Source organism: Pleurodeles waltl, chromosome 6 (genome assembly GCF_031143425.1).
Source record: "Pleurodeles waltl isolate 20211129_DDA chromosome 6, aPleWal1.hap1.20221129, whole genome shotgun sequence".
NCBI lineage: Eukaryota > Metazoa > Chordata > Amphibia > Caudata > Salamandridae > Pleurodeles > Pleurodeles waltl.
In genome coordinates this window covers 1,323,820,467-1,323,833,858 of record NC_090445.1, presented here as the reverse complement: position 1 = coordinate 1,323,833,858, position 13,392 = coordinate 1,323,820,467, and the positions used below count along the sequence as shown (strand labels likewise).

The 13,392-nt window shown below is 42.5% G+C and overlaps 1 protein-coding gene across 1 annotated transcript in view; it reads left to right on the top strand.

Annotated features, from left to right (window-relative positions):
* LOC138300824 (synaptotagmin-15-like) overlaps positions 1-13,392 on the top strand; it is a 294,951-nt gene that overhangs the window by 226,455 nt on the left and 55,104 nt on the right. The window contains exon 5 of the mRNA XM_069240628.1: positions 3,582-3,752. Coding sequence (XP_069096729.1) covers positions 3,582-3,752 — 171 coding nt within the window. The remainder of the gene's footprint in view (positions 1-3,581; positions 3,753-13,392) is intronic.

Below are 13,392 nucleotides of genomic sequence, written 5' to 3'. Positions count from 1 at the left end.
GGAGTTACCGAAGAATTGGCTCAGGCAGTTTCAAGTTAGGTTTTGTATTTTTAACGTCTCTCAGTATTCGTGAACCCTGGAGAGATTAAATGCACCTCTACATATGCAGAGCTACAGTGCTTTGAGAATCACACGTGCACTACAATTGCAAGAGTGTTGTAATCCGACCCTCATATTAGCATTTGAATTTTGTTACCTTTCCCAGTGTCCAAAAACATCAAAGAAGATTAAAAAAGAAACATATTTTCGTATTTTGGTTGTTTATGGTGAATGTTCACAAGTAATGGCAAGTCCCAATAGTTCAAAGGTACCTTGAATGATATTTTAATGCTATGATTTTTATTTTGGCTATGACATACATCATCCGTCCACCTTGTCCAAGAGTTTGGAAGGTTTTTTTGTGCCCTCCTCGCCATTACCCCCCACCCCGCAATTTGGCCAATGGCAAGGGAGGACTTTCTCTACCACCGAAGAGCAGGGAATATGGCAGGTGTCGCCTTGCAGGCATTTCAGGTTTTTTACTGAGTGGTGCCGCTGCGGCATCACTAGCGTGATCTAGTGCAGGTTGCTTTGTTCTGGGTTTTGGGCTCGACCTTCAGCAAGTTCTTCGATCCCATTCACAAGAACGAACAGTGCTTGTACTTCACGCATGAGATCATCAACCAGGCATTGAGAGCATAAGTTTAAGACCTGCATAACCACCCGTACTGGAGAAACGTCACTGCTTTTTATATTCACTGCAGTAGGAACAACACAACAAAAACATTGCCTGATAAAATAGTGTAAAATCGTCTCTAAGTTTTTCTGTGAACACACACACACACACACACACATATATATATATATATACACTACAGTGCTTATAGAAGCTGATGCCTGTCATAAGCAGAGCCACTGGAATTATGCAGCATGAGAGGGCCAAATTATTCGGCAGGGTTTAGTAAATTATGAGGCAGGAAAAGGCAAATTATGTGGCATAATGCAGCACATTATTTCAACATTTGTAAACTTCATAACTCTGTCTGGGAATTGGTTGCACCTCGTTAGCAAAAAAAGTACCAGTCTAGTTTTGAAAAGGGCCTTTTACTGTGCAGCAATGTGTCACTGTACGTTTGGTAATTTTTGAACCTTTTGAGCTAGAAACATTTTTTTTGTTGTTAAAATCTGCATTTTATGCGGCAGATGGTGGTTTATGTGGCAAAAGCAGAAAATCTGTAACTATGCGAACATCGCCGCAGCCGCACAATAGCATAATTCCAGTGGCCTTGGTCATACGCAATAAATAAGTTCGAAGGAAGGACAATCGGTGGGCCTATAACAGAGATGAAACATTCTTTTCTTGGTGGGCATGAATTGAGGAAGGAATGACGTGATATGCTTTGACACTACAATGCCCAGTGAAGGTTCGTAAAAAATCAATGCAGTATCTCTCCTGTAGGCCCACATTCAGCAACACAAGCTAAAAGGCTGCATAATAAAAGATGAGAATGTTATAGTGTGTGTGTGTGTGTCTGTGTCGCATTTCTTTTGTTTATGTCCCTTATCTCATCTTTCTCACCAGTGGTGTGCCCCAGTGTGATCCCACTGAATACATGTTGTATATTGTCTTTGTTTTAGTTGGTCGCATTTCTATTCTCAGCAGTGTCTTGATACAAGGAGATAGGTTTGTACCTCCCAAGTATGTAAGGTGTGATATTATAGGTGCTGCCACAAAAGGTAATTTAGGTGAGACAACTACCAAGAGGTTAGTTAGGTCTGTGTTTTGGAGGACTTATCTGAGGATATGGTTCCAAGGCCCAGATTGAAGAGGGCCTAGCACCTTCTTGTGCCACATTAGTGTCATTTTTTATGACGCTAATGTGGTCCAAAGAGGCCAAAATCACTGTGCCATATTTACAAAATGATGCATGCATTGCGCCACTTTGTAACCGCTTGCACCACGAATTCTTGAAGATTAGAAAAACATCTTTGTTGCCTATTTGGTTTCCAGATGAACCATGGGAACGACTGGCAGTGGATTATTTTAATTTTCTTTCTGGGGTGGAGAAAAAGATTTTTGTTCTTGTTGACTATTCTAGTTGGGTTGGAGTAGAGATCTGTAAGCGATCCTTCGATAGAAATGGTTTTGGAGTTTCTGTTTTCATAGAGAGAGTTTCCCCTGATCTATCACTGATTACAGTGTGCAGTGTACTTTGGTAACAATGGAAGAATTTTTGTCTAGATTCTGGATTGTATAAACGTGCACACCATTGTATCATTGTACTCTCCGTGATCTAATGGAGTGGTAAAAAGGATTGACAGACTCTTGAGTGAAGGCGTACAGGCAGACATTTGGTGTTATTAACGCACTCCACACTCAACTACAGAAGGTTCTCATTTTGCCCCTGAAAGAACCCACATTCCATGTTCTTAGTTGAACTCTTGTTGGTTATCCAAGTATCATTCACATACAATTTAGGATGACATGCATGATATTATAACTAAACAAATGAAGCCAAGAAAATATGAGAAAGTGGGAGGATTCTGAACGGAGAACAAAACACTCCAAGATTGGAGCTTTAATCAAGATCAATAGTTCACACTTTGTTACTTTGGTGGTGGGGTGGGAGGAATATGACTCCAAGGGTCTAGATAATCTGCAAAGCTGGAAGATGGTTGTTAGGTGAATGGGAAATGTGAGTTTTTAGTGATATTTGGATGGATGTTGGGTTGTAATTGATTCTGTTTTGGACTCAAGAGATTCTTAGACACAAGGTTGAGTTAGCAAGTTATTAAAACACCATGCTTCAAAAGGATTTTAGCATGAATAAATCATCTTAAGTGCTCTGCTGTAGTGGTTTCGTCCTATTCCTTTCATTACACTATACACATAACGGATTTTAGCTGTGTGCAGAAATGAGATGGGATGCAATGACCTGTGAATCATGAGTTTTGTTCAAGTGTTGCACTGTTTCATTATTATTGATTGTGATGGTGGTCTGTGTTTCATCATTATAGTGACCTTTTTTGGTTTGTTAAAAAAGTAGAAGTTTTGCAATGTGTGCGTTTGTCTTTGTATTCCCTTATTATTGTTTATGGCTGTTATCTTTCCCTCTCCATAAGTGGTCATCATGTTCCCGCTGTCTCCTACCAGCATGCGACTAATAAAATGGTTCCATGAAGGCATTTGTATAGAAATGATCTTTGGCTGGTTTGGTGGTTACACAACACTTTTTGGTTCACTGTCTGGATGCTGTGGAGCTGTAATAAAGAGTAGAGCCCACCACTTATCTCGGACGATCGCTTACACAGAAAGCGGTACTGTGGGTGGTATTGTGACATCAGAGCGAGCCTGATATTTTATTTCAGTCTCACTCCGACATATCAAACCAAATAACTGGACTGTACTGACATCAGCACTGTCCTGGTGTTAGTTGCCCCAAATAAATGGACTGTACTGACATCAGCACTGTCCTGGTGTTAGTTGCTATGAAGGTGAAGAATAATTGAACATAGCAATCAGTGTTTGATAACTGCTTATTATTTAAGGCATTTCTACAAACAGTGATATCATTGAAAATACATGCTTCTTTCTTCTGCAGGTTTCTAGCAAAACTCTACAGCAACGAACGCTAAAGTTCTCATTCTTCCATGTGGACAAACTGAAGAAACATCATCCAATGGGTCACGTCATCTTTCCGCTGAAGAATGAAACTCTCATTGGAGACAGCAGGGTCGTACTCTGGAGGGACTTAGAAAAAGAAAACCTGGAGGTGAGAAGCCACTTCATTACAAGAAGCATCCAAAATGATGTAGCAAGTGGAGCAAATAGAAACTTAGGCCCTGATTTATTCAAAAGGGGTGGAGCGCCAAAAATAGCAGCTCCGCGCTGCACCACTTTTGAAACACAGGGATGCTCCGTATTTACAGGAATATGGCACACCCCTGCGTTTCCTTCTGCTCCGACGCTGAATTAAGCTGCCTGCGCCAATGCAGGCATCCTTGCACCATAGTGCAAGGGTTTCTGCATTGAGGGGATAGATTGTTTATGTGCAGGAAGGCATCCCTTCCTGCACATAAACAATCTATAATGGCGATTTGGCACTTCTATGTGTGCTGCAAAATGCAGCACACATCGAAGTACCAAACCGTCATTTTCGAATGATTTATTATTTGCAGGAAGGAACACTTTCCCTCACATAAACAATCAGCCATGGCATTCTGCTCTTCCAATGTGTGCTGCAGAATGCAGCACACATGGAAAAAAGCAAAAAATTAGGAGGAATAACAGCATTCCTTCTTGTTTTGCCATGCTAACGCCACCCCTTTTGGCGCTGTCACAGGTTTACGATTACTCGTAAATCTGGGGCAGAGTCAAAAGCAATGGGTGTAGCATTGAAACGCACAGTGCAACACCCATTTCACGCCCCTCTGAGGCAGAAAACTGCTTCGGAGTGGCCCATATTTACAAGGAGGTGTAACGCCACAGAAAGTGGCGTTACACCCCCTTGTAAATATGAAGCAGGGGTTAGTGCCACTGGAGCGTCATGAAAAGTGATGCTTCAGTGGCGCTAGGGGCTCTTAAATCTGCCCCTTAGTGACTCAGTGATGTAGGAGTGGAGGGGACATAGAAGGGTTGCCATCTTTTCTGAATCAGAATGCAAGCAATGGTTTGCAGGTGTAGTCATGGTCATAAACCATTGATCGTGTACCACCACCTCAAAGGACAGCATATCTTTTCTCTAAGTCATGTGATTGAGGACAGCTTACATTTTGTGAATATGGGCTGTTGTCATGGGAAGGAGATGATCTCGGTAGAGACGACATGTGGATGTCAGTCAAAGAATCCCTATTATATTTTTTAAAGTTTCAGGTCTCAGTCTCTGTAATAAAAAAAAGCTCTAGAGTGAGTGTGAGTGTGAGTGCAGAGATGAAGGTCCGCTGACCTTCACAGTCCTGCATTTCCAGCTAATTTACTAGGACAGTGGTTCTTAACCTTTCTACTTCTGAGGACCCCCACTTAATCATTACTGGAACCGGGGGACTCCGAATGGATTATTATTGGAATCTGGGGACCCCCGTTGATTCATTACTGGAATTCGGGGACCCTGTCCTAAGCATTTTCAATGCTTTGAACTGCGATAACAACAATAAATATAAAATACAAAAAAAAGCATGAAACAAATGCTTAATGATTTGATTTAATTCACAAGTGCAATTTTTAACTTTAATAGAAAGGTTGAAGAGTTTCTAAATTCAATTGAGGCCACTTATCATCCATACTTTGTTGTGTCTGATATGCTTACACTGCACCAACGGATCAATCTGAGGATACTAAATAATTTTCAGCCTCCAAGTTCTAGTTCCTTCACATGTGCAGAAGTTATAAAAAATGTCAGTTATAAATTGTGCTTCTTTATATCTATCTATCTATCTATCTATCTATCTATATATATATATATATATATATATATATATATACATATATATATATATATATATGTATATACTTTATTGACCTGCTGATAATATTTAACTTTTCAGCAGTTGTGGAACCACTGAGTAGGGTTCGCACACCTCAGCACCCAGTTACAGCCTCTTTGCAATTGCACCCAGGTAGTGGAATGATATTTGTAAACACTGTGGGGCAGATTTACCAACATTTGGTGCTGTACTTGCATGACAAAACTGACGCAAATCACTACAATTTATTTTTTTGTTATTTACCTTCCATCGCAAAACCTGTTTTGTGCTTGAAATTGCCTAAAAGTAACACAAAGTAGCTCAAAGCACCGTTTTGCCTTACTTATCATCAAAGGGTAGTTATATGGGCATTTCCATGCAACCACCCATGCTTTTGATTCAAAACCCTATCCACAAACATTTGAGACAGGGTTTTGCATCAAAAAATAACGCCATTTGAGAGCGGGAGTTGAAATGAGAAATGTTTTCATTTCTCCTTTCTTTTCCAACTTTGCATGTGTGTTGCACTGTACAGCACACAAACAAGGAAAGAATAGTTTTAAAGGTTCCAGTACAAAACCTATTCTTGACTCATGCGCACACCCTTGCACTATGACGTAGAGATGAGTGTGTGGCAGTCTGCAGCAACATTCTGCACCAGTGCTGGGGACAGGGGAGAGAGACATGTAGATATGGCTCTCTCCTGCTTTCTCCTCGCATAATGCAGTGCAGTATTTTTGGCTGCTGCGTGAGAACTTAGTAAATCTGTCCCTTATTACAGTACACCTAGAAGTGGGGAAAACCCCCAAGATTAGCAAATGGCAGCTTGTTTCTCTGTGTAATTAGCAAACTAACTGCCTCCAAGAGTTAACAGTTTTATAAGAAGGTGTTTGATTTAGTAGCAAAGCATGTCTAAGACACACAGAGTTGTTTGATACTGTGTCCTGACATTAAAATAGATGTGATATACCATGGGAGCGTCAGGAGCTAGGAAAATCTTCTAGTTTCTCAAACATGGCTTTTATTTGTTCACACGATGATGATGTTACATAGATCATGAGCACACAAAATGCAACTTCCCATCCTATAGATGCTATATTGCTGGAGACAGGCTTGACAACCAGCCCTTAAACTTTGAATAAAGAGCGAGATAGTATGCATTGCACAACGGGCAAAAACACCTGCAAAGACGTGATGTTTGAAAACGCTCAGTGAGGTGTTTGAAGGTACTCGAAGTGGAACCTGCTTTTTATACATACAAGGCGGGACAACTCACCGTAGGCCTGATCTGACTTATGTATATTCTTCTTGCATAAACACCGCAGAGCTGTAAATAATGGGCCAGATTTAACAGAAAATGACAGAGCACAACACTGCACCAAATTTAGCGGTGTCACGCACCATTATTTTCAAAATGCAGGGATGCACTGTATTAACTAGAATACGGCGCACCCCTGTGTTTCCCCCTGTGCGGCGCTAAATTTTCTGCCTTGCGGCAACGCAGCAGCCCTGGCACCATAGTGCAAGGGTGGGTCCGTTGAGGGGAGATTGTTTTTGTGCAGGAACACCTTCCTGCACAAAAACACTCTTAAATGGCGATTTGCTCTTTCTATGTGTGCTGCAGAATGCATGAGGAGACATGAAAGCAATTCTCCTTGTTGCGCCATACTAATGCCACCCTTAGGGTGGAGTTAGATTTTAGCTATGCCTCAGATTTACGAAAACTCATAAATCTGAAGCAGTTTCAAAATGCAATGGGTGTTGCTGTGACATGCCCACAGCAACACCCAATGAATGCCCCTTCCACTCAAAGTGCTGCATGTGAAGGGGCCATATTTACAAGGTGGCGCTAGGACACAAAAAGTGACTTAACGCCACCTGGTAAATACGGCGCAGGGGATTGCACCACTGGAACGTCACGAAATGTGAGACTCCGGTGGCACTAGGTTCTCTTAAATATGTCCCAAAGTGTTTAGGGGTTGTTTCAGTGTTAAATATTCCTCTCTATTCATTTTGCAATATGTTATTGTGTATGCTTTACTTCATCGTTTGCCAGTCTGTTCCAATAAAATGCATTCTAAAACCTCAAGCCCATGATTTTCATATCTTTAGGTGGACCAGAGTTGAACAATCACACATTGTCCCAAAAAACACTCAGGGACAGATATACCACCATTTTGTGCTGGGTTTGCGTCATGAAAGTGATGCAAAGCAGTATAAAATGTTTTTTTCTATTGTTTACTTTCATTGCGTAAACTTGTTTTGCATTGGAAAATTACCAAAAGTAACGCAAAGTAGTGTGAGGCGCTGCTTTGCATAACTTTGCGTCAAGGGGGCATTACATGGATGGACTCATGCAACCACCCACCCTTTTTGATGCAAAACCCTATGTACCAAAAATGTGAGATAGGGTTGTATGTCAAAGATTAACGCCTTTTAAAACCAAACGTTAAAAGGAGAATTGTAATTACTACTTTCTTTTCATACTTTGTACGCCTGCTGCACTGCGAAGCACACATGCAAAGTAGGAAAAGATTTACAAGTTGTCTAGGCCTAGTATTTGGTACTGGAAGGGTACCCTTCCAGTACAAAACCTATACTAGACACTCGCACACACCCTTGCACTAAGGCGCAAAGGTGTGTGCGTGGCACACGGCAGCTGGAATCAGCACCGGCGCTAGGGAAAGGGGAGGAGAGAGCCATATCTCTGCAGATATGGTGCCCTCCTGCTCCCTCCTTCTTGTGCAATGCAGCGCAGATTTTATGGCTGCTGCCCTGCGTTGCCAGGAAGGATGGTAAATCTGCCCCTCAGTGTGTGGGTTTTGGGACTGCAACATATGGACAGAAACCATCCTCCCATCCAAGGCTTTCAGCGTCTGGGCTACAATGCTGCAATGCAATGTCATAGAGTTCCCTCATTTGCATGTGGCCACTCACTCATCCATGCGAATAACGGAATGCCACATTGTGATCCCACTAGTGCACATCTAGCACCCGCGCATCTTCTGTAATACTGAAGTGCTATGGCGACACAAACAACAGGCATACGCACTAGTTGCACTGTGGGGGCAGTTTGTATCAGGGGCGTTGGGAACCCCACGCTTTAGCGAGAGTGGGGATTTTTATGGGCCTCTTGCAACTCGGCAGACAAAAGCTGATGAATACCGTTATAAAGGAATACAGCATCATTAGGAGAGTAAGCAGTAGCAAGGAAGAATGAAAGGGAATGATGGAAGGGATATTGAGTGAAAGAAAGGGTGAAAGGATGTATGGATGAGGGGTGGGTGAATAAGTGGGTTGATGGATGACTGGGTGGCAGGATAAGTGAATGGATAGGTGGATGGGCAGGTCAAAGGATGGCAGACTAAAGGTATGGATGGTTGTGTGAATGAATGGATAAGTGGATTGACAGGTGAAACAATGCCAGAGTAAAATGATGGATGGATATATGGATAAATAGGTGAAAGGATGTCAGAGGAAATGGATGGATGGATGAGTGAGGAAAAAGACAAAGGAATAGATGGAAGAGTGGATGGACAAATGGATGGGTAGATGGCAGAGTGGATGAATATATCATGGATGGAAGTGTGGGTGGCTGAATGAGTGGATGGATGGCAAAGTGGATGAGTAGAGGAGTGGATGAGTGAGTGGATGGATGGCAGAATGGATGGAGGAATGGGTGGGTGGATGGATGAATGCATGGATGGGTGGATACATGTGTGAATGTATGGCAGGATGGCAGAATGGATGGATGGAAGGATGGCAGAGGGGGTGGATGTCATAGTGGATGAATGGATGGCAGAGTGGATAGATGGCAATGTGGATGATGATGGCAGAGGGGATAGATAGATGGAAGGATTGATGGATTGATTTATGGTTTGTTGGCTAGATAAATGGATGGCAGAGTGGGTAGATGAAATGATGGATGGCAGAGTGGGTTGATGGATGGTAGTGGATGGATGGATGATGGATGGTAGAGTGGATAGATGGGTGAGCAAACTGATGGATGGCAGAGAAGATGGATGGATGGATGGATAGTTGGATGGATGAACAGATTGAATACGGAAAGATTGCATGATGGATGAAAGATTTAATTTATGCCATAATGTAAAGGTGAAATAGTGATATCAGGTGGATGGATGGGTAAAAGGATGAACAGCTAAATGCTTGGATGGAACCGGCAAAGAGCCGGGCTATGAAGGGTTAGGGTCACTTGCTTGGTGCCCTCAGAGGTTGTATTCGAATTGGGAGATATTTTAATTTTATGGCTACTCCCTTGATTTGTATAATACAGAACCAGGTATTTAATTGTAACCACTCATTTCTTAAATGTCTGTGTATTGTCACAAATGTTACTACTTCTGTATGGTGGTATAATTTGCATGACATGTGCTTAGCCAGTCCTCTGATATTCCGTTAGTACATCCTTTATAGGAATCTCTATTGCAGTTTTATGTAGTCGTACAACACTTTGGCGCTACAAATGTTTTCTGGCACGTGGTTTATTCTTCCAAAGAAATGTTTCTCTCTCCACTTACAGAGCTCAGTCTATTACATTTCCCACAGGAATCATGGCGCCAATAAAACATTCATACAAATACAAACCAAATAGTCTTCTACCGGCACTGATGAAAAACATTTGTGAATTATAGCTACTTGAAAAAACTCAATAACTGCTTAATTTCCATGGTTTTGTATGAGTAAATTCAGAACCTAACCATAACGTCACTGTAACCTTTGCTTTTTCCAGTGAAAAAAAATAATATATATATATATATATATATATATATATGTGTGTGTGTGTGTAAAATGTATATATCTTTAATTAAGTTAAGGGGGGCTGAAGGCCTCCACTCTAGAGCCAATATAGGCCCAGGGAGCCCACTCTCCATCCTCGAGCCTTCAAAGGCCCTTGGGACCCATCGCCTGGCGACTAATTACCTTTTTGAAAAGTGAGGGGGTAACACAGCTCCCCTCCCTGAGCCGTTAATGTCCTCAGGAACCCGATCCTTCTGGGTCGGCTCATGTACTGTGTCCCAGGGAGTCCACTTACAGGACACAGTGCTTTACCTGCAAAACACTGACTTACCAGCATGGGTAGAGGAATGTGTTTTCTCCCACCTCCACGACCCCTCTATCCTTTAAAATAATAATGGCCTGGGCTGGGGGGCGGGGTCCCCACTACCCATAATGGTGGGGAGGGGCCCGTCCTCTTTTAAAAATAGACAGTGTGTTTTCTCTATATTTGCACCTAGAAGCTCTGTCCATTTGGCCCTGCCCCTTCCATGTTAGTAGTAAGCAAAGGTGTTCCCGCCATTTTCCAGGCTGAAGGACAGTATGTTTTCTGTACAATTGCATGTTGAAAAACAATCTGAAATCCTTGATGGAGGTAAAAGCATCATTGATTTACTGGAGCGCAATCTCTTCTGTAATGACTGTCCAAATTGAGTGGGTTCTTCCTTGTTGTCTCCTGGTCTGAGAGCAGACTTAACTGTTGTCTATTTTAACTGCTGCTTAGTATGCAAAGGTACCAAATCACCTACAAGTACCACACGTTTGGCAGCATCCCATTAATGTTAGTACTATGCAACAGTGTTCATGCCACTTTCCAGGCTGATAGACAGCTCAACTTTCCAAAGTGACCCAAGAGCATTTCCCAATTATTTTGATGGCGCATTCGGCTTACCCCTTCCACCTTAGCAGTATGCAACAGTGTTCCCATCAATTTCAAGGTTGATGGACAGCTCAACTTACCAAAGTCACCCGAGAGCATTTCCCACCAATTTTGATGGTGCGTTCGGCCCGTTTGGCCCCGCTCCTTCCGCTTTAGTAGTATGCAACTTACCAAAGTGACCCAAGTGTGTTTCCCCTGATTTTTTTGACATATTCTTGATGCAGAGAAAAATGAGGATAGCTCCCTAAACAAAGAAGCATTTACTCCTTATAATTAAGAGGAAGTACTCTTGTGAAAATTCAACCTTTGTCTGTAGTCTCAACGTCTTCTCTACATAAGATTAATTTTGTCACTGATTTCTGTATGAAGATGCTTCAGGAACAATCACATTGCCAAAATGATGTGCACACAAAGTCACTGGAGACATTACCTTGTGGTCCTTTACGCAGCTGTGGAGTAGACTATGCACTAGACATTCATCCAATGAGGTAGCACTTACTAATTACCCAGCTGAAAGTTCTCCAGTTGGGTGACCTTTTTATTTAGTTTTCAGCCTAGGAGATAGATTCTCTGGGGCCTAATCAGGCTCAGAGGGGGGGTGCAGGTCCCCCAACCTTTTACTAATTAGTCGGCCCAGGGGGATGGAATCTCTGGGCCTAATGAGGCTCACGGTCCACACCCACTCCCACTTTGTATTAAATATGGCTGCAGGGAATGTGTTGGTCAAAGACTTTGGATTTACATATGGTAGTAAAATATTTCTTTACCCAAAAAAAACTTAAAATACACTGAGAAAACCAAAGGTTAAAGTAATGTTATAGTTAAGTGTGATAGTAAGAACTGTGTTTCTTTAAAATAAACCCCTTAAAAAATGCACTGAAAAAACAAAGGTTATAGTAACATTATAGTAAAGGTGGAAATGTCAAGGACAACATTAAAGTTTTAAAGTAAAACAAAAAATAAATTCACAAGTTATAGTTAGCAGAGCTAACTATAGCTTACATCCCTGCCATGCATTGATATCCCAACAAAGGTAAGAAAAATAATTCTCTCTAGAAGATCGTCAGTGCTGTGGAGGCAGAGAGAGCAAAGAAGAAGAAAAAACCTCATCACATCAAAAGAGGGATTCTTTTTGCTAATCACGCTTGTCTTCTCCCAGTACAGCTGGTTCTTCTTCTAAAGTTAAAAATGTCAGGAGGGGAAGTTGATCAAACTCTTGATCTTCTGTGGGAGAATTTTGGGTTTCCACAAGCTGACACAAGGGAAGGTGATCTTTATGGTCTGTTTTTCCAGAGTGAAAAACCGTCTGCCACGGCTCTTCCAAAAAGGAATACGTTCATAGATTCTCCCAGTGAAAAGGCAACTGCAGGCCAGGAAGGTAGTTATGATTGTTTGACACAAGGGCCCATATTTATACTTTTTGACGCAAAACTGCGCTAACGCAGTTTTGCGCCAAAAAAATTAGCGCCGGCTAACGCCATTCTGAAGCGCCATGCGGGCGCCGTATTTATTGAATGGCGTTAGCCGGCGTTAGCCGACCGGCGCTGCCTGGTGTGCGTGAAAAAAAAACACGTACACCAGGCAGCGCCGGCGTAGGGAAAAATGGCGTTTGGGCGTCCAAAAATGGGGCAAGTCAGGCTGAGGCAAAAAAATCGTCTTAACCCGATTTGCGCCATTTTTTTTGGGCGCCCAGACGCCATTAACATGACTCCTGTCTTAGCAAAGACAGGAGTCATGCCCCCTTGCCCAATGGCCATGCCCAGGGGACTTCTGTCCCCTGGGCATGGTCATTGGGCATAGTGGCATGTAGGGGGGCACAAATCAGGCCCCCCTATGCCAAAAAAAAAATAAAAAAAAATACTTACCACAACTTACCTTTTCTTCCCTGGGATGGGTCCCTCCATCCTTGGGTGTCCTCCTGGGGTGGGCAAGGGTGGCAGGGGGTGTCCCTGTGGGCTTGGGAAGGCACCTCTGGGCTCATTCTGAGCCCACAGGTCCCTTAACGCCTGCCCTGACCCAGGCGCTAAAATCCGGCGCAAATGCGGGTTTTTTAGTCCCGCCCACTCCCGGGCGTCATTTTTGCCCGGGAGTATAAATACGACGCATATGCATCGCAGTCATTTTTTAAGACGGGAACGCCTACCTTGCATCTCATTAACGCAAGGAAGGTGTTCACGCCAAAAAATGACGCTAACTCCATGAACTTTGGTGCTAGACACGTCTAACGCCAAAGTATAAATATGGAGTTAGTTTTGCGTCGAATTTGCGTCGAAAAA